The sequence below is a fragment of the Cucurbita moschata genome, unplaced genomic scaffold, assembly GCF_002738365.1.
Source record: "Cucurbita moschata cultivar Rifu unplaced genomic scaffold, Cmos_1.0 Cmo_Scf00011, whole genome shotgun sequence".
Taxonomy (NCBI): Eukaryota; Viridiplantae; Streptophyta; class Magnoliopsida; order Cucurbitales; family Cucurbitaceae; genus Cucurbita; species Cucurbita moschata.
The window spans coordinates 4742443-4765800 of NW_019268527.1; the positions used below are offsets into that span (position 1 = coordinate 4742443).

Here is a 23358-nt window from a genome sequence, read left to right on the forward strand (position 1 = left end):
TGTTGCTTGAGATTTGATGCTTTAAACCTGAACAGGAAGGTGAGAACCAATTCCATTGGGTTTAAGGGGATCCCCAGATAACGCCACAGAGACCATAAGATCGCTTGAAATTCGAGGTCGCCAACTTGTTGGTTGTTTAAAAAACAATCTTGACTCTGAATGAGTTCAGAAAATATAAGAAATCATTTAAGCGCCTATTATAGCATACGAGAAACAACTGAAAGAATTATGATGGTTTGACATTTAGTGGCAACAAGTGACAGAACTATGAGATTGTTGAAATTAAAATCCGGATGCTTCTCTTCTTTTCATTGCCCCTTCAGCCCTAATTCATTGAATGCTAACATTCTTTGTTCAATCTCAGTTGGTTTTAGAAACTGGGTAAGAAAGACAAAAATGTGGTTGTCCCCATGCTTACTAGAAACAGCTTTAGACGAAACGCAAAGATATTATGGTCCAACAAGGTAAAACCAATCCTTTGAGAATTGTGGTTGTAAAGAAATTAAAGAATCTTTAAAGAGAAGTGCAGGAACCGGGGAAGGTACTTGAAAATGTTACGTTCAGTTCTTCATTTTGGTGCTCCCCGTGCAATTCTTTTTGTGATTGCATTCCATCCAAAGTTCCCTTAAATTTGAGTTGTTTTCTACAAATTCCTAGAGATGGCTAATACTTGTGCGATATAATTTTTTCCACAATATCAACAAGAGAGACGTGCAGCTTAAGAGAATCAGAAAATTGAAAAATAAAAAAGGCAAATCACCCCAATGGGACTATGATGATAAATTACAGAAATAAAGATCAGTAAACATACCAGTATAGTTGCACCGGCAAGTTACCATAATTGCATATTGATCAGTACTCTTGGAGGTAAGGGACAAACTTGATGTCGGATTTCCAGCCTGCAATTGGGATGATTGAGAATTTCTTTCTCCACAAGCCTTTATATTCCTCCACATAGAAGTTGCTGGTTTGATAATAAAAGAGTGCTCTTCGTTTCTCCTGCCACAGAGAAGCTCCGCACTTTTTTTAACAGGAGAAAGAGAGAAGCTCTACATATAATGACCTTTTCAATTACCATATAAAAATGAAAAGAGCGGCACAAAGGCAAATATTTTCTCATACCAAAATGATTCATTAGAAATAATCTGATACATTCGAAGGTCACAATTATCACTTAATGCAATCAAATCCTTTCAATCTTGAATAATATTCTAGTCAATTTTGAATTCACACTGTAAAATTTACTCCTCACTAGGGAAAATAGTACTTAGTGCCTCCTGTCAGACACAAATACAACAAGCAACCACAAAAGCGAGCCATAACCAAACTTTTCTATGAGTTCGCAACACAGAAAATAGAAAGTTCATTCTCTCCTTTCAGATATGCAAACCACCACTTTTTTGGTACGGCAGATGCACAACAACCAGGAAATAACTGAAGCATGAGAAATTTAATGAATAGAATATCTTTTGAGTGGATGACAACCTGAGAGCTAAATTTGGTATGCTGTGTTCATTCCCTGCTTCTATGCAAGCAATTGGTAATGATGAGGGAAGTCCATCCTTTGATGCCTCTTCAAAAACAATTGTAATAGCATCAATATATATTATGATATCTGGTATATGATCTGGAGACACATTCTACAAAACAAAAAATGTAACTCTGTAAAAAAAATGCACAAAGAACATTCTGGGAAATACTTGAGAAGCATAATATCAACGATACATATATAACCATATCATGTACTCATTATGACTTTATAAAAAAAAAAGATTTAATGCATCACACCTTAATTTGAACACACAAAAGGTCATCCGTATTGCAATCAGCAGCAAAAGACTGGATTTCAACAGGATGAATAATTTCAAGTTTTCTCCTCCACCGTCTTCCAGGAATATGAATTCCTTTCAGTCCACAACAAACGGAAAATCTCTCTTGTTCCAAAGAGATACCTCGGAAAGATAAAAGGTCACGGACCCCAAGTCTTTTTCTCTTTGAGGACTTCTGAGGTGAGAACTGATCCCAGCTTTCAAGTTCAAAGCTTGGCTTTGAACTTGCAGATTTAATGGGTGCAGGAGGTGGTGCAGTATTGTGAGGTATAGAGGACATAGAGTAACTTCTAAAATGGACCAAGGAGAAGAGTTGAGAACCAGATGAAGCAGACGCATTTGTCTTCTGAGAAGTGCCACTGATTCCTGCATTGGGAATTAAACGGGGAGGAGATAGAGGGCGGGAAATAGATGGAATGGTGTTATCCAGAGGAAGCAACCATTTCATCAATTCTCCATATGGATCCAGACTTGAATAACCTAAGCCATCCTGATTCTCAAATGACATTGTCCGCTCTTGGTACTTCTCAAATTGAAGAATTTCCAATACTGGATCTCTCAATATGTCAACACCAACATTCACATGTAAAAGCACCTGCATCCTTCCCACAAGAAGACAGAATGAGAATCAGTCGTTAGAAAGAGACTTGAAATTGATACTGGTATCAGTAGCAGGGATCTGATATGGGCATAAAGGACTCTGAAAATGAATGTGATGATATCAGATGAACTACAAACCATTAATCTGACGGAAGGAAATTTTATATGAAATAAAAGAAATGTTGCACCAAATACAGATCAAGACCGCTTGCAATTTAGGCTTTACATGAAATAAATTGGAAACAGTCAAGTATTAATCCTGAAATAGAACAGACATCAATCCAATGACACAATAGACAATAAGAATTGTTCATGCTAGCAGTCAATGCTGACTATGCAGTTTTCATGGATGCAAGCACATCTTTCATGTCTACTGAACAGGTTGCATCACAGAACAACTAATCTTAACATATATACAAAATGTATAGAAAATTCTAATCTTTGGGATCAAAATGCAAGTATGATAAAACTGAGTATTAATTGATTCGTACAAAAGGTGGACAGTGAATTGCAGGATGAACACCTACTACTGCAGTGTGTAGGCTCGAGATAAAAAGAGGGACATAATATTTGAAATGTTCAAGTAGAAATTTTTGCAAGCATGCACGGGAAACTCCAGAAGCTTTTTAATACATACCACTATGCTTCCATCAGAAAGAGAGCAGCACTTAAAGGTACCTCTTGCAACGCCACCAGAGACATTGGAACCAAAATTTCCTTGATCAGCATTTAAGCTAGAATTAACAGTGCTTTCACCCACCACTTCACAGTCACTATGCTTGTCAGGAAATATTTTCTTTGACCAAAGGAGATCACTAGATTCAGCAATTCTTACAAAAAAGTGAGAGTTCTTAAATCGTTGTAACAATGTTTCTGTTTGACGCCTGTGATCTTCCATTCTAAGAAGAGATTCACTAGCAGAAACATCCTCTGATGAATCAATCTTCTCATTTGATAGATTTTCACCATTTTGAATTGTACTTTGGTCCGGACTTGGCCGCCTTTCCCCGTTTGTGGAATTAGTTCCATCATCCATGTTTCCATTTTGTTTTTTAGGACTGTGCCCTTTTCCATGTTTACTCAAAACTGCTGCAACTTTAAAAGGAGTAATAGTTGCTGTATCTTGTTTATAAGCAGATAAGCATGCCAAGATACATATTTGTTCACCTGTATGAAGGGCAGAGTTAAAGTACCATACAGATAACACAGCATTTCTCTTATCTGCAGATGCACATGGATTGAAAACAAAATAAACAAGACATCAAAAAGTTCATGTACCTGGGAAGACAAAAGATCTGTCCTTACTGCGCAACGAATGTACATCTGATGCATTTCTCCAATCACTAGGAAGATCCTCTAGGAAAGAATATCTGAGTATTAGCTTTCCTTCGCGAAATAGAAGGGAAAGGGGAGCATGTATCAATCACATATACAGTCTAGCCATGTTAGCCATTCTAAAACTCAGGATTCAGGAATACTAAACATACATTTTGTAAAAGAACCATAAGAAGATCATTAACAGATTATGTAATCTGATTCACATCATACGAATTCATTACTAAGTTATGGCCCTATTAAAATAAGAATCTACACAATCTCACAACTTGAAACACTAACAATGATAAATGTTATCTTCTTTCAACATAAATCATAGTACAAACACATATACAGTGTGTTAAGCAGACGAGAAGAAATTGATCACCATTTTATGCAACTAGACCGTAATGTATAAGCATCGGTGATACATTCATGCACGATAACACATTAACCAATAATCAAATTCAGACATATTAGTGAACTGAAATAACAAGCACGCACTGCATGGAATGGTAATCCACCCTTCTTCCTCGGAAACATCAGAGTGCTTCCCTACACTAGCACAGTCGCTGTTCTCCTTATTACCAGCAATACTTCCATTTTCACCGGCAGATGCATCGACCTCATCGTCAATATCATCAGCTACAGAATATTGCGGAAATGGCATTTCAGAAATCAGACTCTCCAAAGTTATTGCTGGTTTTGGCGGGTAAGGAGCAACTGGAGGAGGAGTTTCTTGAACAGATGGTCTCTCTGCAGGCACGGCAGGAGTAGATCTAAGTAGAAAATTCATTATTGCATTTACAGAGTATCTGCAAATCAAGACGCGTCCGGTAAACTCGTAGTTGGATATTGAATTTGATCGATCATGCCATTAGTCAATCATTAAGCATTGAAGGCAATGAGAAATTAACAATGACTCGGTGAAAACAGGCGGTCCTCGGGTCTAACTGATCGGAGATCGAACCGGTGAAGCTCTGTTAGCGAAGTGGAGGATGGATTCAGTGGTGGCGGAGCACCGGACATAAGCAAATCGTTGGCCGGGCCTAACATACTTTCTCACCACGTCACCAATGGCCCATTTACTATGGGCCAGGCTTTGTTGCACAGAGCTCCTTCGAGCCCAATAGATTGGAATTCTTTTCTTAAGATTCCCATTATGCCCCGCCCTTTTTTTTTTTCTTTCCATTTTATTAAATAAATTTATATATCATTTTCAAAAAAAATTATATATATAAAAATTTAACATTTTATAGATTTTTGAAACTTTGACATGGACGATTGCTCATTAAACAAAAAATGTGTTTATTTTATAATTAAATTATCGATTTTTAAAATTTTAATTTATTAATAGAAAATTAAAATATAACAAAATTAAGGAGTGTGCTTGATTTAAAAATTTTAATTAATTTCTATTGAAGATTTGATATAAACTACGACCAAATAATTTTCATACCTCGAGGTCCAATTACAAGGACGAGAGCCAAGAAGCTACAACAAACCTTATATATTTATATTCAAGTTATGGTGAGCTTATCAAAGCAAATTCTAAAAGACGTTGGAGACCTTCTTATATGTTATACGAGGTTGAACTTTAAGAAATTGATGAATTAGATGCACTTTTAAGTTACATTTAATGAACTCAACTGGATTTATGAAACCAGTAGGATAACTAATAAGCACATTTCTTGCACTATTTCATTATAATTTAAATACTTGTTTCATATTTAAATTAGTTTTAAATATAAGAGTTAAGTTATATTGTAATCTATGTAGGTTACCATATTTCACTGTTAACTAGTCATTTTAATATGGAGGTTATGGGTATTTCTCTTTTACTAGCCCATTTAATTTGGAAGTTATGTATAACATGGTTTAAGGTGGTAAAGGCTCTATAAAGCATTTAGATTTTGTAATTAATAATAGAATTTCTATGTGAAGTTAAGTTTTTGTTTGCAAATTATTGTGTTGAGAACTTACGTACTAGAATCACGAGTTTAGAAATGAGTTTTCTTTACTCTTGATCTTGATCATCAAGGTAATTTGTTCTAAGAATTTTTGAGTTGATTTCCATATCAAGATTGTTGAGAAAGAATTGAGTGCGATCATGAGTTCAGAGGCAATAGTATTAAATTTTATGCTTAAACTATAGATAATATTGTAATAATCAAATATATTTCAATTTCAAGGTCAGAATCATATAATGTGACTAGGGAGTTGGATAAGATCCACATTGCATCCGGCGTCGGCCAGCTCTTTTGCTTTTGTTCTCTTCCCATCTTCGTTTCGATGAGAAATGGTGGAAATCTTGTTTCCCATTTACGTGGAGATTCCCTGTCCCAATGATCGTGACTACAATCGGCGGAAACTCTCCAATTCCCCTGTTTTTGGGTAATTCTGCGGCACCTCACCAAGAAACTTATTCCCTGATCTTCATGATTTATATTTTTGTAATATTATTGATACGATTTAGGAGTTTTGGAATCATGGAGTAATCTTTCTTGAATCTTTTCTGGCCATATGTGGGGGCAATTATCAGCCAGAAACATTATGTGGCAGTTAAATCTTCGCGAATTCGAGAACAGCGATGGTTTTGCTTTCGTTTTCTTCATTGAAGGTGCGGACTATAACTCTGAGATTTTTGGCAAATTCATTTACTGAATCATTTGATAATTCCGCATGGAATGCAATGAAATGTGGTTTTACAGAATTTGTTGCTTAAGATTGTTGCAGATTCTCACGGGATGGATTATGATTAAAGTTACATGTTCTTCATTTGACTTCATACTTTTAGGTTATCTTCATTATGTGCCCCCCCAAGTATGTTATGCTATCCACTAATCTCGATATTGTTATAGTTCTAGCTGATTGTTATGTTGAGGATTGTTGAGAGGGAGTTCTATATTGGCTAATTTAGAAATTCATCGGAGGTTTGTAAGTAAGGAATACATCTCCATTGGTACGAGGTCTTTTGGGGCTATGTCCAAAGTGGACAATATCATACCATTGTGGATTATCATGGTTCCTAACATGTTATTCATCAGTAACAAGATTCAAACACGAGATTGATAATAAGATTCAAACACAAACATTCAATGAAAAATTTACTCTCCCATTCTATCTCATGCCAGCTGAAAGATGAGATCATTTGCAGTGTTTATGAATGTGTTAGGATAAATGGGTGAAACCTGTATGTATTATTGCATCACATATACATATATATAGTTCACCTATTGTTGTGATTTTGGTCTGTACTTGTACTGCATTGCCCAAAATAGGTAGTGCACAAAATTTAATCCGCTGAGCACACACATCAACCAGTAGAATCTCTCAAGGTGATAATGGTTTATGTTTGTTCCAGATAGCCATGGATGGTGATTGGAGTTACCTGTGACGGTGTTGACGATCGATACGATCACTGAGCTAAGGTAGTAGCCCATAGCCAGAGAAGCCCAGGAAAGAGATGTGGCCAAGGATCTCATGCTTGCAGGTGCTTCTGTGAAGAAAAATTCTAATGATCCAGCCAAGGAGAAAAGATCTGCAGATCCAAGAAATAAGTACTGGATGGCGATCCAAAGGAATGTGATGGGCAATGGTTGAGCAGAGTCGAGTAGACCATTTTTGGTGGCTACTCCCTTGCGCTTCGTCTCGACAGCTGCTGCAACTGCCATGGCTCCAATAGAGAAAACTAACCCAACTCCTATCCTTTGGAGATGAGTGATTCCCATTTCGGTTTTCGTTATCCTTCGAGCAAACGGGATGATTATGTGATCGTATACCGGGGCGAGGAACATAATGAAGAGAATAGGGAATATGGGGAGAGATGCAGGTGGAACTTTAAAGGAACCTATTTTGGTGTCCATTGTTGATGCTTGTTCAACTGAAAATGTAGAGAGCTGAGCCACACAGCAGTTGAGGATGATAGTGCAACCAAATATTGGTAGAATTTTCAACACAATCTTCACTTCTTCAACTTCTTTAACTGTACATTCTAATGCTGAATGGAATGGCTTTTTCAGAACTGCATTATTTAGAAACTTGAGACTCTCTGATGGTTCATCCACAACATCTGTTGAATCTCTTCCTTTTGCATTCTGTTTAGCTTCTTTTCCATCAAGAGCTGGACTCATCGCCATACTCGCTATCGAGTTTTGTGAGTTCGGGCTAACACAGCAACTGAACGTTGCAGCTACTAAGACCTGATGATGAGTCAAAACACCAAAAGCTGATTCAGTTAACTTCATTTCTTGTCTCAAAGTATTCCCTGCATTTTTATGGTAGAACTACCTTGCTAATTGTTGTGAATGGACTTCCATTAGGTATTTTGTTGCGGTAAAGAGGGGAGCCTGCAAAGAAGACAACCATGGACAAGAATATGCTGAGCATTGAAATTCCAAAGCCCCACTCCCACCCTTTGTTGTCTTCAACCCACACCACCAATGTGACTGCAATAAGCCCACCACATGACAGACAGAACACGAAGTAGTTGAAGAAAGTGGATCTCCTTTTCCTGCCCTGTGGGTTACTGTCATCAAACTGCTCAGCCCCATGCGACGGCAGCGACCCCTTTATGCCACCGACGCCCAACGCCACCAGATATAGCCCGGCAAACAACATGGCTGCTTTCCCACCGCTCGCTTCTTGGCACATGGCGGTGTGGTTCGCTTGGTGATCGCATGGAGGAGGCTTCAGCGATGGCATCTTTGCTTGTATCAACAATATTGCCAACCCCTGGTCAAATGCTTGGCTTTAGACTTAGCTACTGATAAGAAAATTAGTGTACTGTTTTCTTAAACTTTTACAATGAGTGTGTATCATTGGATGGGGCCCGACCCAAATAGAAGGGGTACCCAAATATGATGCGGGAATAAAGACATTGAAGTGATAGGGTAGTTGGTTGGAGTTGGAGCAAATGCAATCAGCCACGTGTCAGTACTTTACAATCCATACTCTCTATCAGAAAATGCACTGTCACAAATGTGGACACACTTGGTGCCACGTGTTTGATTTCGCTCGTTCTATTAGCTGCTACTTACCTATTTTATACGGACCCCGGACAATTTTGTATGTTATTTTATCTATCTTTAAAAACTAAATATTTATCGAACGAGCTTATGGTATCTCGAGATGCCTCTCAACCAACCAGAGAAGTTTATAAGACAAATACCATAAATGGACAACTATACAGATAAAGAAAACTGTTTGTGTTTTAGAATAGGATGTGGACAAGACTTGTAACCACGTGTCCTCATTCGAAACAGAAGTGTCATCAACGTGGCACCTCCTGATTGGACGTTTCAAATTAGGGTGGAGGACCAATAACGAAACAAAGGGGACAAGACGAGAGGAGGAGTAAACGAAAAAACACAAAGACAACCAATAAGGTAAACAAGATTGTGATTGTCTTTGCATGGTAAGAAATACTCAAATACGACACATTCGTTGCACGATCGCAACTCGTTTTAGTGAATTACTCTAAAAATTAACCTCATTAATCAATCAATCAATCTGCCCATCCTCTAAAGTTCTTTCCCTTTTTTCACAACCATGAGGGCATCAACAGTTAGCTCGTGATCCACCTGCCCCCTTTTGTTTTTGTTTTCTTCTTACATGCATAAATATCTCGAACCAAATCTAAACCTAACCAGTTAAAAAAAGAACATATATCTTCGACTAAAATGTTATCAGTTTAATAGCAGTTCAGCCTCTTTTACCCGTGTCATTGAAGTAAAAAAAAAAACGTCTTTTTCTCACTCGGGTCAGGGTAAAAAGAGTAAAAAAAGTAAAAAAAAAAAAAGAGAAGTAAAAGAGAGAAAGGGAGAGAGGGATAATTACGAGCAATTGAATGGCAGCACTAATGAGGAAGATGAGATAAGAGGTGAAAAAGGCATCAGAAAGGAAGCCACCAAGGAGGGCAAGGAGAAAGGCAGTTCCCATGAAAGCTGTGACATTGTTAGCCGATTTTGATGGAGAAAAGTGCATGTAATGAGACAAATACATCACCAAATTGCTTGCATTTGCCAAGAACGCCAAATTCTCCAATATCTCCACAACTACAAAACAAACACACAAAAACACCAAACATTCATCAAATCTTCTCCAAAACAGATCAAAACCCAATTCTTGAAACAACTTTGAGAATACCCAAATCAAAGGACGCAGCAATCATCCCCCCATGACGCCCTCTCACAGCCGCCCTCTTCCGCCAGTCCACATACCCTTCCCATCTACGAATCTCAGCACTTTCCTGAACCCAACAACCAAAAACAACCCTTTAGTGAAAAGGCATAAGATACTCAAAAAAAGGCGATTGAAAAACAGAGACACCCACCATACTCTGTTTTGGGTTTGAATCTTGTCTGAAAAGCAGAGGGGGGGATAAATGGAGGGATATTTAAAGATGAAAGGAGAGAGAGAGAAAGCTAGAAGAAGAAGATGAGAAGAGAACTGTGTAGAGCCTCTTCAGAAAATGACTTCCATTCCTCCAAGCACTTCATGCTGCCAACGAGAATATTTTTTAATTTTGAAACAAAATTCTTCCTTAGAGAGAGAGCTTTAATGGAGATATGCACATGGGAGGAGAGAGAGAGAGAGAGAGAGAGAAGGGGCCTGGGATTCTCATCTGGGATTGTTGCTTGCTTTGAAAGGGCTTACTTATAAAACAAGAGAAACAAAGAAAAAAAATAGACATTGGTAGACATGGCATCAAATCCCTCCACTCAATAAACACAAAAAAATAATAATAATAATAATAATAATAATAATAGTAATTTAAAATTTTAATAATATTTTTATACTGTTACTTGTAAATTAAATAAAAATAATAATATATATTTAGGGTCGGTATACAGTATACATTAGAGTTTCAAGAATAACATTAAAAATAGAGATAATCTACGAGGAGTCTATAAACGATTTTTTTCGGTATATTAACGGTAAAAAAATCATTTTTTTTTTTTTAAGATAAGCAAGTTAATTTACTTTTTGAATTTCTGTAAAAAAAAAAAAAAAAATCACCCAAGTTCAAAGATGTTATTGAAACTTTTGAATTTGTAAGGTACAAAGTTTAAGATTATTTATATTGATTTAGCGTAATTTTAAATATAAATTTATATATATGCTCTCGTCCAACCCCGTCTTGTGGGTTATGCTTCACATATTATTATTTTAGGGCATTTCCTAAAAGTTAAAGCAACTTTCTCGTAACCTTGTGTGCCACAATTTATGGTAACACCCCATTGACTTATATTGCACTAATTAAATTAATAGTCCACGTGTTATCTCTAATTCTAATTTTATAGATGAAGGGTGTTCTTGTCATTTAATTTAATTGGTATCCATTCTTAATTTAAACTAATGTTTATTATATTAAGTTGTATTGAATATTTTAATTCGTTTCATAACTCCATAATGTTGACTTATAACATATGGTTCAATGTTTAGCCTATATTGATGTCTAAGGTTAAAAATGTCAATTTAAGATTAAGCAAGGGGGTGTTTAAGTAATTCAAACAAAAGGGTATTTTTGTTATTTTCCATCTAAGGAGAGAAGAAGGGGTATGCAGTCATCGGAAAACAGAGGAAGAAAAAATTGGTCGTCGGTTGAGAATTGGGTGATTCTCGAGTTAGTCCGGCAACGTGGGTCTCGGTATTCAAAGGCTGTAAACGTTGAAGATTGTTGGAAGTGAGTCTCGCATTGGCTAATTTAAGGAATGATCATGAATTTATAAGTAAACGAATACATCTCCATTGGTATGAGATTTTTTTGGGAAGCTGAAAGCAAAGTCACGAGAATTTATGCTCCGAATAATATCATATCATTATGAAGGTCTGTAATTCCTAACAAAGATACTAACAAACATACGATCTATAATTATTGTGACATAATTTTGAAGATTCTTATTCAAATTCCTACCCTTCAAGACTTTTTGGTTATACTTTAATACACAATCAATTATCATATACTTAATTAAACACTACAATAATAATAATCATTTGGAAGATAAACATCGAGAGCAAATAAAAATAAATAAATATATAAAAGCCAATTAATTAAAATTATGTCTTTATTAATAATATATATGGGTTATTTTCCAAATTGCCAAATTTGAAATTCTAACCAAAAAAAAAAATAATGATTTTGATAGTTTTTTTTTTAACCATTTTTTAAATATTAAAATATGAATATAAAAGGAAGTCACTTCTGCATGTCATTTCCATGAAATATGGATATACGATAATATTATATTCAAAAGAAAGATACAAAAAAGAATAATAATAATAATAATACCAAAACTAAATATCTCATACCACCGTAAAATTATTTCCTTTTTTATCACAAAAATACAAATGATGACGAGTAAATAAAAATTTTAAATTAATAATCATTATATTCATTTTTTACTTTTTAATAAATTTAACTCAAGATTAATAATTGATACATGTAGTCCAATAAAAAAATCAACTACTTTAAAGATTAAAAAAATTAATATGTTTATAAAATTGTAAGATTAATTATAAAAAATAGACAAATATTAAATATAGAAATTAAAAAATAGCATTAATTGTCTTGTCGTATGTTTTTTTTTTTAAAGATAATATATTTATTTATCCACTCCTTGTCATCAATATATTATATGGTAATTTAATTAATAGGGATTAGAAATGGAATTATATAAAAATAAAATTTTAAATTAGAGATATTTGAATCTTAGGGTTGACCAATCTTTTTTTATTTTTTGCTTTTTTAAAAAATAAAATAATTAATTTTAGAGAAATTTAAATCGCTTTCAAATAAGATAATTAATGATCCAACCCTAGCCGTTGGGCTTGAGCAATTAATTGAGCTGTGAAGTTTGAGGAGATGAACATGGACTTGTTTTTTAAGTTTCGACCAAACGCTGTCGTTTAACGAGAATTAAGAAGCTGAATAAATTAAAGAATTTAATTGGGTTTAATTAATTAGTTTATAATATTCTATATTTCCTCGTTTCATTCAATTTAAGTCAAAACTAAGAGAAAATTAATTTTATGAATTATTTATAATTTTTTTTATTTCTATTCTATTAAAATTAATAATGGATATATATAATATAACTTAAAAAGAAATTATGATGCTCGTTAGAATTTAAAAATAATTATATTTTAAAAAATATTTATTTTATTAAACAAACAAATTAATTTAAAATATGTCCACGTTTAAATGTTTAATTCAATCTTGAATATTAAATATCATTAAAGGTGGAGGATTCAAATTACTTTTAAAAACGTTTAAAAAAAACATAGCGACGTTTTAATTACTACGTTATGTTTAAATTGACATTTTAATCTTAAATTATTCGAATAAGTCCAACTGCATTTAGTTTTTGGGTAATGTTATGTTTGTGATGTATACCAAACGTCTGATTTGACTTTAAATTATTCCAACATCTTCATGATATGAAAGCTGGCCAATATATTTTTCCTTTTTTTTTTCTCGTAGAAAAAATGTGATCGAGGAAACGTGTAAGCCTTAATCAATTCTATGTTAGCTAAATAATATTTAAAAAAATACTTATATTTTTTTATAAGAAAATTACTATATTACCCTTGATCTTTCGTAAATGTTTTAAAACGATAATTGGAAGAGAACATTAGTGTAACAGTGACCTACAACGATATGGCAGTGACCAAGTTATTTGCTTGGATTATGTTTGAAAAAAAAGATGTTTAGCACTCTAACTTTTCGTCCAAAATTCTTATGGATTTTCTACTTTAAGGGTAATTTAGGAATCTTTGAAACAAATAGAAAATTTTGGGAGTATATTTTATAATTTAGTTTGTAGACCACCTTTTTTAAAATTGAATATTTTTATACATTTTCATTGACTTAGATGAAGGGGACAAGAGTGATTAATTAACTTATCTAGCTTTTAATATAAAGAATATTGAAAATTCGGGCATTCTAATTTTTTCAAGTTTGAATCACGTTCGGGCGTTCGGTAGAGAGGACCTTTCCTTTGATCCTTGAAGTTGGCAACTATGACTTTATAGTATATATTATTCTCTTTGGGCTTTTGGTTGGAAGCTTTATCTCAAACTGATATGATATGATATGAGATCTCACAATTTACTCCCCTTCAAGACCCAGCGTTCTCGCTCCACTGTCACTCATTCCCCTTTTCAATTGATGTGGGATCTCACAATTCACCCCTCTTCAGAGTCCAGCGTCCTCGCTATCGTTGTTCCTCTCTCAAATCAATATCGATGATTTCAAAGAGCTTTTGAGCCCAACCCAATTATTAAAAGAAAGAGCATAATAAAGTACTGAATATGGTGAAAATAAAGTTTAGGAGTGACTAATTTCACCAAAAATCCTTGCAAGAACACTCACCATCTCTAAAATGGTGAAATCTATTCCTATCTCTCATGATAATTTCCCTGTTAAAAAGCTTAGATATCATCTTCGTTACATCATGGCAATCCCAACAAACTCTGAGGTTCTTCACAACTCTAATGGGCAACCCCTCCTCCACACTCATCAATCCAAATGCAATGGCCATCTTCTCACTGTGTTTACACAGAGCATCTTCTTTTTCTTCTTCTTCTACATCAAACATAACAGGGTTCGTGTTTGCAACGTACCCTGCTAACTTCAGCCGCTTAGAAATCTCTCCCCACATCCTTTCGATGGCTTTGTAACTCGGGTGGGACTTATCACCTACGAAGAATTCATGAACTTCTCCATTCACCTCCATAACGCTGCAACCGGGGGGCTTGCTCACGCATTCTGCTATCATGGACTGTCGCACATTACTTACCCTTTCCCAGTTCTTTGTGTCGGCGTATATGTTCGATAACAGCACGTAGGCACCGTGATTCTTGGCTTCGAGTTCTACCAGTTTCCTTGAGGCAACCTCACCCAACTCCATATTCTTGTACATTCTACAGGCATTCAGCAACGCTCCCCATGCACCAGCGTGTGGCTTAATCGGCATGGTGTTTATGAAGTTTAGAGCCTCGTCTAATCGCCCAGCACGACCATACAAATCAACCATGCAACCGTAGTGCTCGAGCTGCGGTTTGATATCATAGTCACTCTTCATCGAGTCGAAATGCAAACGGCCTTCATCCACCAATCCGACTACGCTACAACCTCTTATAACAGAAATGAATGTGATTTCATTAGGGGCAATTCCTTCACGTTTCATAAGGGAAAACAGTTCAAGGCACTTCTCGCCATAGCCATTCATGGCAAGCCCACCTATGGCACTACTCCAGGTATATACGTTCTTTTCATTCATTTGCAAGAAAACCTCCATGGCCTTATCAACATTTCCACATTTGAAATACATATCAACAAGTGCAGTACCTAAAGTGACAGTCATCCGAATCTTGTTCCTCTCTATATAAGCATGTGCCCATCTTCCTTGGTCTAGTGCACCCAAGTGAGTGCAGGCTGTTAAAACAGAAACCATAGACACCTCATTGACCTTGACACCATCCATTTGCATTAGCTTAAACAGATTTAAAGCTTCCCTTGATTGCCCCCTCTGTGTATAGCCAGCAATCATAGCATTCCATGATATAGAGTCTCTCTGAGGCATTTCGTCGAACAGTTGTCGTGCATAGTCAGTATCCCCACATTTGGCGCAAGCGCTCACCATGGCCGTCTGACAAACTACATCCGGATTCTGAACTGATTCAAACACACGATAGCATGAATTCAAGCAACCCATTTCAGCATACATAAAGATCAACCCACTTTGAACATGTGGGTCAAATTCAAACCCATGTTTGAAAAGTGCACCATGAACAGTTCGACCTGCTTCGCAAGCAGATAACTGAGCGCTAGTGCGAACCAAAAAATTGAAAGTGTAATTATCCGGTGACATAACATCATTGGATTGGAGAATTCTGTTGTAAAACTGAAAGCTTTTATGTGGGGTTGGGCTTTTGGAGTAGGCTCTGATCATAGAGTTTAAGGTAAACAACGTTGGGTCGGCACATTGATCCAAAATTTGATTAGAATATACCAAATTGGTGGGGTTTTTAAGAGCAATGGAAGCAACAAATTGGCCTAAATGTTGGCGATCATTCAAAAGGCCATTAATGAGCAATTGGGTATGGATTTGCTTAAGCTCTTTGAGCGTAGTGAAGGAATCGATCAAAGTAATCGTTGGATGCTTGGCGATGTTTCTTAAAGTGCTCATAAGTACTAATCAAAGCAGAATCAAGAGTTCAAATGCAACAATCAGAATCGTCCAATTCTTCTTTACAGTGCGAGCAAAGCGAAAACAACACCGAAAGAACCAGTGGTTTGAATCCTCAGCCGGGGAGCGACGATGCCAAAAGGGTGCCACCGACACGTTTGCCGCCGTCGAGATTTAGTTTCAAAATGTTGGCACAACACAACACAACACTATATATATATATATTATATAGTGTTTTAAAATTTATAACAATTTTAGATTAAATTATGTAAGGTTTATATTTTATATCAAATTAAAGTTATAAAATCAGATGATATTAATAATATATATATATATATATATATTATTAAATAAAATAAGTAAAAGAAAGGTGGGCCCTTGGGCTCATATTAGGGTCTATTAATTAAGTTGATGGGCCCATGGGTTTTGCAAATTGCTGCTTTAACAAATTCAATATATTAATGAACTACCACTAGATTTCTTTGTTGGGGACCCACCCCCTACATTCATCATAACATATCAAAATAAATATATTACAAATTTAGTATCCTTTATCCATTTCATCAATCATCTTCGTCCAACATAAATAAGGGATAATATCTTTATTCGTATCAGATCCAAATTATGGAATGGTTCAAGTGATACGTTTCTAAATTTAAAACTTTAATACAAATATAACCGAGATAAACGTATTTATATGACTTAAACTATAAATGTTGTATTGAGTTTGATTTTCTTTCGTTTTGGGTTGAGTTGAATTCTTGGAATACCGAACAAAAAAATAATAATTTGATTGAACTTTTTTTTATTGGGTCAATCCGACCAACCCAAAAATAGGATTCCCAACTCGACCATACTTTTAAAATTTTTAAATTGTTAGTAACGTGGTGTGATTAGAAATGTTTGATATTTAAGTTTGATTAAATTTTAATTATTAATGTAACCGAAAATGAGTATTTTTTTTAAGAAATATTAAAAAAATGAAGAACTCTGCGACCTTTTTGTTAGGAATCACGGATCTCCACGATAGTACGATAACTCTCGTAGCTTTACTTTGAAGTTCACAAAAAGGGAGATAGTATTACTCACTTATAAACCCATGATCATTCCCTAGCTCACTCCCAATAATCCTCGTACACTTTTCGAGCCTGACCCATATATACCCTAAACTTTAAAATTAAATTTATATAATTATTAAATAAAAAATTTCATCCTAAAATTTAAATTTTCAATTTTGTATTTAATAAATCTAAAAAGTAGTTTTTTAATTTTTTAATTTTATGTCTAATATTAAACTTTTTTTAATATATAAAAAAAATTAAATTTTCAAGACTAAATTTGTGATTTAGTGTGTATTTTAAACGTTGCGAAAAGACAAATATCTCCCTACCTCTCTCCCTCCCCACCAATTTTTTTTGTCGCAAGTTTCTTTAGCATTTGCATGTTCTTCATTTCTTCAACCAAGAAACCTTCTCCATTTGACAATCCCGGATGCACCCATTTCCCAGTTATGAATTCTGATACTCCCCCTTCTCTTTCCAGCCCCAATTCCTTCTCTTCCATGGAAAAGAAAAGAAGGCTCACACCGGATCAACTTCGGCTGCTCGAGACCAGCTTTGATGTTCACAACAAGCTCGAACATGACAGGAAGCTTCAAATTGCAGAGGAGATTGGCTTGCGGCCTCGCCAAGTTGCGGTTTGGTTCCAGAATCGAAGGGCTCGATCCAAGACCAAGAAAATTGTGTTTGATTATGATTCTTTGAATTCTCAATATCAAAACCTCAAGAATGAGTTTGACAGTCTTGTTAAGCTGAATCAAGAACTGAAAACAGAGGTATGGCATTCAAACTTCCAGATCTGTAATGGGTTTTCTCTAAAACTACTGATTTTTGTAATAGGTTGATGAACTAAGAGAAAAATGGGCTGCCATTGAGAAGATGAAGAACCCCTTTGAACCAGATGAACTTGAAGCCATGGATTCATCAGTTACAGAGCTACTTGGGGAAAGCTTCCTGCAAGATGAAGAAGATGAATTAGGCTACTTGGGGAAGCTAGAAGATGAACTTTCAGCTAATGAATTCATGGATTCGTTTGATATTTGTGCTTCTGGTCTTATTGATTTCAAGTATGATTCTCAGTGAACTGTTTGATAATAAAAGATTGAAAGTGATGAATATCGCTTTATTTAGTGTCGTTTTGAGTGATGATCTTCACTCTGTCTGCTTCATAACCGGCAAAAAAAATCAGTTTTGACAGTGAAGTAACGAAGAAGATGCTCTGCAAGTGGACAGAAGAAAAAAGTAACCTTTTACACAAAGCATTCCACAGTGCAAATGCTTTTGCAAACCCAGATTGATGAACAGTAAAGAACTTAACTTTCTGATTGGAATTGAGAATTTGAATGGTTTGTTTCCAATCCATGAAGTTAAGAAACCATAAGAATTCCAAATGCCGGTTCTCTAAGACTGTGAGATCTTACATCCGGGTAAGCATTCCTTATAAGAGTGTAGAAATCTCTCCCTAAGATACACGTTTTAAAACTTTTAGAAGAGGCTCTTAAAGTGAAAGTTCAAACAGGATAATATCTGTTACAAAATGATATCAAAGCTAGACACCGAGTGGTGTTCTAGCGAGGACGTTGGCCCCCAAAGGGGTGGATTGTAAGATCCTACATCGGTTGGAGAGGAGATTGAAACATTTCTTATAGGGGTGTAGAAACCTCTCATTTACTTAAACGTTTCAAAAATCTTGAGGAGAAGCAAACAGAAAGTAAAAGAGGACAATATCCGCCGACGGTTGGGTCGACTAATTGATGAGCTTAATGTTTCACGTTGCTAGTGGTGCTGTCTTTTCACAGCAGGTGGAAAGTCCAGTTTGAGTACCAGAAGATATTGAACAAGCCAAAATGGCTTTTGGGGCATCCCAATACCTTTTGAGTCTGATATTAGCGTTTTTGTCTCTGCAATGAACTTCCAAAACAGTTCCTTAATCTGATTGAATGAGCCATCACCGTCCATGAAAGAGAGGGTTAACTTAGTCAAACACCGGGCGTTGTGCTAGCTCCTAAAGAGATGGATTGTGAAATCTCACATTAGTTGGAGAAGGAAACGAAACATTTCTTGTAAGGATCTGGAAACATCTCCAATTGTCATATGTAACGGGCTAAAGCAGACAATATCTACTAACGGTGGTGGATTTGGACTGTTACACATGGTTTCAGAGCCAGACACCGACCGGTGTGTTAGCAAAGATGTTGGGTCCTCAAGAGAGGTGGATTGTGAGATCCCACGTCGGTTGAAGAGAAGATGGGCGTTTGGATTATTTGAGTTAAGCTAAAGTCAAATAATAAGAACACAATAGATCTATGCTTTAATGGCAGGCAGCAATGTGAAAAGGAAGAAGAATTTGAGTTATTGTTAGGATTAAAAGATTATGCACGTGGGATTCACCGAAGACACTTGGCAAAAAAAAATGGGATTTGAAGATCTTCACTATAGGAATGGAGGCTGCCGCATTTGGCACATGTGAATTGGCTGTTTGGTCAATCTCAATCAATTGATAACGTTGGTGTCCAACTTTCAATGGTTTGGTTTTTTGTTTTGTTTTTTTGTTTTTAATTTCGAGTCAACGTATAGGAGATGGGGTTTTGCGTATCAAAATGAGTTAGTGTGCTGTTTCCATTTTCTGCCAGAAACTGGACGCAGTATAGCCAGCTGACTTTGTTTATGATGTTTGATTGATTCTTACATCAACGGTTGAATTAATGAAACGTTCCATGTCTGTCTATGTTCTTAAGTTTGTGTGGTCTTCTTTGTTTTAAAAGCTTTAATCTGTCAATGATAGCCGTTCTTAATTATAATAAAGAATTCATGTGTGAACGAGATAATTCAAATATCCTACAGTGAAATCCAATAAGGACGATGATTAAACCATCTTACAACTCTTATCGTAATAAGATAGGGACTTGCACATGCTCCATTGAGGATTAACGAGAGTAGTAGTCTCACGTTGACTAATTAAGAAGAAAATCATGGATTTATAAGTAAAGAACACTATATTCGTTGGTACGAGGTTTTTTGGAGAAACTAAAAGTAAAGTCATAAGAGCTTATGCTCAAAGTGGATAATATCATAACGGTAATGACCCAAGCCCACCGCTAGTAAATATTGTCTTCTTTGAAGTGGACAATATCATAACAGTAACGGCCCAAACCCACTGCTAGCAAATATTGTCCTCTTTGAGGTTTCTCTTTCGGGTTTCCCCTAAAGGTTTTAAAACACCTATGATATGGAGAGGTTTACACACCCTTATAAGGAATGTTTCATTTCCCTCTTCAACAAATGTGGGATCTCACTATCCACCCCCTTGGGGAACTAGAATCCTCGCTGGCACACTGCCCAGTTCGGTGGTTCATTTTCTTGCCCATTTTTGTTATGCTCTACGGCAAATCAAACTAGACCACACATTTGAGCATGATTTTGCAATCTTCCGAGCACAACTATATTGCTCATACTTACTATTGAGGATGGTTGAGATGGAATCCCATATTGGCTAATTAAGAGGATGATCATGAGTTTATAAGCAAGAAACCCCGAGGCCTTTTGGAAAGCCCAAAGCAAAGCCATGAGAGCTTATGCTCAAAGTGGACAATATTATACCATTGTCGAGAGTCGTGATTCCTAACACTCACAGGTAAAGAAACAAGATTCGCTATTCTACACTTGGCAAACAATCATAAGAACAGCATTTACACAGCATTTATCAGCTCAGTAAGACAAATGAAAGTCGTTTGCCTACATTTTCTCTTCTAAACAGTGTTCACAAAACAAACTTAAACTAAAAAATCTAAGTCAAGATGAATCAGAGTAAGATCAAACAGGACATTGTTGATTGTCACTAGACATAGAAATACTAACCTTGTTCATTTAATTCCTTTGTTGAAAGCTTTTTGAATCAGTCGAAGAATGCTCCACATGAAAGTCGATATAATGAAAAGAATCACTCCAGTGAAAACAGCCTCCTTAAGACCAAGATTCACCAACAAGTTCACCAAAAGCCCTGCCAATACAACACCAAAGAAATTTGCAGAAAGGCCTGACCAGAATGGCATGTCTAGGATGGAAGCTATAATGGCACCAGTCCAAGCTCCTGTTCCAGGGAAAGGCACAGCCACGAATAGCATTAGACCCAGCCATTGAAACTCTTCAACAGGTGCAGCCTTCGCTTTGGCCCTCTTGAATAACATATCAAGGAACTGAGAGGCAGTAGCATTCCTTCCCGCAAGGAAAGTTGCTAATTTCTTTAAATAGAGTATGATGAAGGGCACAGGAACCATGTTCCTGCAATTTGAATCCCACAAAGTATTATGAGTGGAAAAACAAACTTAAACAAATTAAAGAATACAAGGGGTACGAGCTTCAATCAAGCAAATAAGACTTAAAAGGATAATCACCAAAAGTACTCAAAATTCTATCATTCCTTTTATCCGAAAGACCCGACAAAATCAAACCAACTTTGGCAGGTTGGTTGGAGAGGAGAACAAAGCATTTTTTATATGGGTGTGGAGACCTCTCCCTAACAGGCGGGTTATAAAAACCTCGAAGGAAAACTCGAAAGGAAAAGCCCAAAGAAGACAATATATGCTAGCGGTGGGTTTAGGCCATTACAAATGGTATCAGAATCAGACACCGAGTGATGTGTCAGCGAGGAGGCTGAGACCCAAAGGGGAGTGGGACACAAGGCGGTGTGCCAAAAAGAACGTTGGGCCCAGAAAGGGGTGGATTGAGGGGTCCCACATCGATTGGAGAAGAGAACGAGTGCCAGTGAGGACGCTGGACCCCGAAGGGGGGTGGACTGTAAGTTCCCACATCAGTTAGGGAGGAGAACAAAGCATTATTTATAAAGGTGTGGAAACTCTCCCAACAGAAGCGTTTTAAACACCTTGAGGGGAAGCCCAAAAGGGAAAGCGTAAAGAGGATAATATCTGCTAGCGGTCAACGTGGCTAATACAAAAACATCCATTTTCATGAAAGGCAGATGAAGTAAGAGCTCCTTGACCACAGAGCTACAACCTCTAGACCAATCTATACGAAAACAAAATATCTCAAACAAGAAGCTCCAACTAAAAAAAGTGAAAATAAAGGAATGTCATGTAGAAACAGATTATTTATTTCAGGTAATCAGATTTTAAGATTCACTCATGCAGAAGAGTTTAACATAAACGATGGAAGAAATTCCTCAGATGATCACTGGTCGAAGAACTCAAGAACCATTTTAAAGTTCACTTCAAACATCCATCAACGTTTAAATTGTGCTTCAAGATTTAGGCCTACTTTGATTCATAGGAGGCTTGTGTCTCCATGAACACACTGAGGTTTGAAATCTCTACATCTTGTGTAATGGCTAGAACGATAATATGAACTTGCCTTCTATTCTTCAAGACATAAACGCCCACTTATATATGTAATACCAATCAAGCATGAACTTGTAGTAATCTATTCACACTAAAACGTTGATGCCCATGAGAAGAAATTTGTAGAACATGTAGAATCAAGGAAATGAGTTTTCTGACATAAAAATTTAAATCTCACCCGAGAACGGATAGAACAGTCAGAGCTACAGGCTTTAGCTGCATCCAGTAGCCAACAGGGATCGCCCCACGGAGCTCAACAACAGGAAGCGTAGCGAGGGCAAATACTATCGCCTCAGCAGGCCAGCCTGAGCTCTGCAATGCACTGGCGATCTTTAGACCAAAATTCGAAGCTCTGATAGAGTCAACAGCAGCTTTGGCATCCCCAGAAGCAGCAAACCAAGCAAGGGATAAAGAAGCCCAAAACAGAACCAACAGCAGAACTTTAACTGGCTTCTCCTCAAAAGAGGGCAAAATGTCATCAACTTCCAGAAACTCATTCGATGAACATCGAGTGACAGTACAAGACAACCGAGAAGTCGAGAAAACAGGATTAAAACAGTTGAAATGGCGAATGTTTATACATGAACTCGACCTAGGGAGAGATTGGTTGCCCTGACTAATGGAGGGTCGATTGAGATTTAGCGAGATAAGGGTCTTTCTCGCGGAAAAAGCCGACATTAATGGTGAAGTCAACACTAAAGAAGTAGCCATTCCTTACCGGAAGCTGAAGAACACGTCTGGGGCTAAATTCTTACAGAAAATCCCTCTTCTGCCAAGTGGGATTGTGGCATTGGAAATCGATTCAGAGGATGATAATGGAAGGGGGTTTAGAGGAGATTTATCCGATGCCGATCATAAGGGTTCAAGCAGAGTTCTTGCTACGATTTTACCCAATAAAGAGGAGAGTTGGAAAAACAAAAAATTTATGTGATATTTTTTGGTTGAGTGACCTAATTATTATTATTATTATTATTAATTGTACTTTTATTTGAACTATGAAGGAGAAATC

General features: G+C 36.3%; 5 protein-coding genes and 1 long non-coding RNA gene across 10 annotated transcripts in view; 2 read left to right on the plus strand and 4 right to left on the minus strand.

The window, feature by feature from the left end:
* The window catches only part of LOC111450016, a 7861-nt gene extending 3116 nt beyond the window's left edge, over positions 1-4745 (minus strand). For 3 of the 4 annotated variants that reach the window (XM_023090148.1, XM_023090147.1, XM_023090146.1), the window contains exons 1-7: positions 4248-4745; positions 3708-3785; positions 3067-3596; positions 1789-2424; positions 1486-1640; positions 812-999; positions 28-155 (exon numbers count right to left, since the gene is read on the minus strand). In XM_023090148.1, the coding sequence (XP_022945916.1) occupies positions 28-155; positions 812-999; positions 1486-1640; positions 1789-2424; positions 3067-3596; positions 3708-3785; positions 4248-4539 (2007 nt within the window). In that variant the 5' untranslated portion in view covers positions 4540-4745. The remainder of the gene's footprint in view (positions 1-27; positions 156-811; positions 1000-1485; positions 1641-1788; positions 2425-3066; positions 3597-3707; positions 3786-4247) is intronic. The other variant, XM_023090149.1, reaches the window with a different exon arrangement.
* Positions 4746-5922: 1177 nt separating this feature from the next.
* LOC111449351 lies at positions 5923-7237 on the plus strand. Its single transcript, XR_002711586.1, has 3 exons — positions 5923-6137; positions 6220-6363; positions 7108-7237. It is a non-coding gene; the product is annotated as an uncharacterized LOC111449351 (long non-coding RNA).
* Positions 6819-10379, minus strand: LOC111449346 (protein NRT1/ PTR FAMILY 4.6-like). Its single transcript, XM_023089197.1, has 5 exons — positions 10078-10379; positions 9891-9993; positions 9582-9799; positions 8034-8477; positions 6819-7945 (listed from the first exon to the last, which is right to left on the minus strand). The coding sequence occupies exons 1-5, from the start codon at positions 10078-10080 to the stop codon at positions 6977-6979; spliced, it is 1737 nt and encodes a 578-aa protein (XP_022944965.1). The 5' UTR covers positions 10081-10379; the 3' UTR covers positions 6819-6976.
* Positions 10380-14022: 3643 nt separating this feature from the next.
* LOC111449343 (putative pentatricopeptide repeat-containing protein At5g40405) lies at positions 14023-16123 on the minus strand. The gene has a single exon (XM_023089195.1). It carries the CDS (start codon positions 15935-15937, stop codon positions 14090-14092), a length of 1848 nt encoding a protein of 615 aa, XP_022944963.1. The 5' UTR covers positions 15938-16123; the 3' UTR covers positions 14023-14089.
* A 1141-nt stretch (positions 16124-17264) lies between these two features.
* On the plus strand, positions 17265-18111 carry LOC111449350 (homeobox-leucine zipper protein HAT5-like). The gene is made up of 2 exons (XM_023089206.1): positions 17265-17771; positions 17836-18111. Exons 1-2 carry the CDS (start codon positions 17379-17381, stop codon positions 18076-18078), a joined length of 636 nt encoding a protein of 211 aa, XP_022944974.1. The 5' UTR covers positions 17265-17378; the 3' UTR covers positions 18079-18111.
* Positions 17677-23292, minus strand: LOC111449349. 2 transcript variants are annotated; one of them, XM_023089204.1, is made up of 3 exons: positions 22528-23291; positions 20854-21276; positions 17677-17949 (listed from the first exon to the last, which is right to left on the minus strand). In XM_023089204.1, the coding sequence occupies exons 1-2, from the start codon at positions 23058-23060 to the stop codon at positions 20859-20861; spliced, it is 951 nt and encodes a 316-aa protein (XP_022944972.1). In that variant the 5' UTR covers positions 23061-23291; the 3' UTR covers positions 17677-17949; positions 20854-20858. The 2 variants fall into 2 exon arrangements, with proteins under 2 accessions (XP_022944972.1, XP_022944973.1); XM_023089205.1 differs by lacking the exon at positions 17677-17949 and adding an exon at positions 18009-18214 and having other exon boundaries at positions 22528-23292.
* Positions 23293-23358: the final 66 nt, after the last annotated feature.

Coding starts and splice junctions, on each gene's coding strand:
- LOC111449346 (XM_023089197.1), bottom strand. Junction 9,800..9,890: donor TGCTGCGTCCTTTGATTTGG/GTATTCTCAAAG, acceptor TTTGTTTTGTAG/TTGTGGAGATATTGGAGAAT. Junction 7,946..8,033: donor CATTCACAACAATTAGCAAG/GTAGTTCTACCA, acceptor ACTCATCATCAG/GTCTTAGTAGCTGCAACGTT.
- LOC111449343 (XM_023089195.1), bottom strand. CDS start 15,937: ATGAGCACTTTAAGAAACATCGCCAAGCATCCAACGATTACTTTGATC.
- LOC111449350 (XM_023089206.1), top strand. CDS start 17,379: ATGTTCTTCATTTCTTCAACCAAGAAACCTTCTCCATTTGACAATCCC. Junction 17,772..17,835: donor ATCAAGAACTGAAAACAGAG/GTATGGCATTCA, acceptor TTTTTGTAATAG/GTTGATGAACTAAGAGAAAA.
- LOC111449349 (XM_023089204.1), bottom strand. CDS start 23,060: ATGGCTACTTCTTTAGTGTTGACTTCACCATTAATGTCGGCTTTTTCC. Junction 21,277..22,527: donor ACTGTTCTATCCGTTCTCGG/GTGAGATTTAAA, acceptor TTCAAATTGCAG/GAACATGGTTCCTGTGCCCT.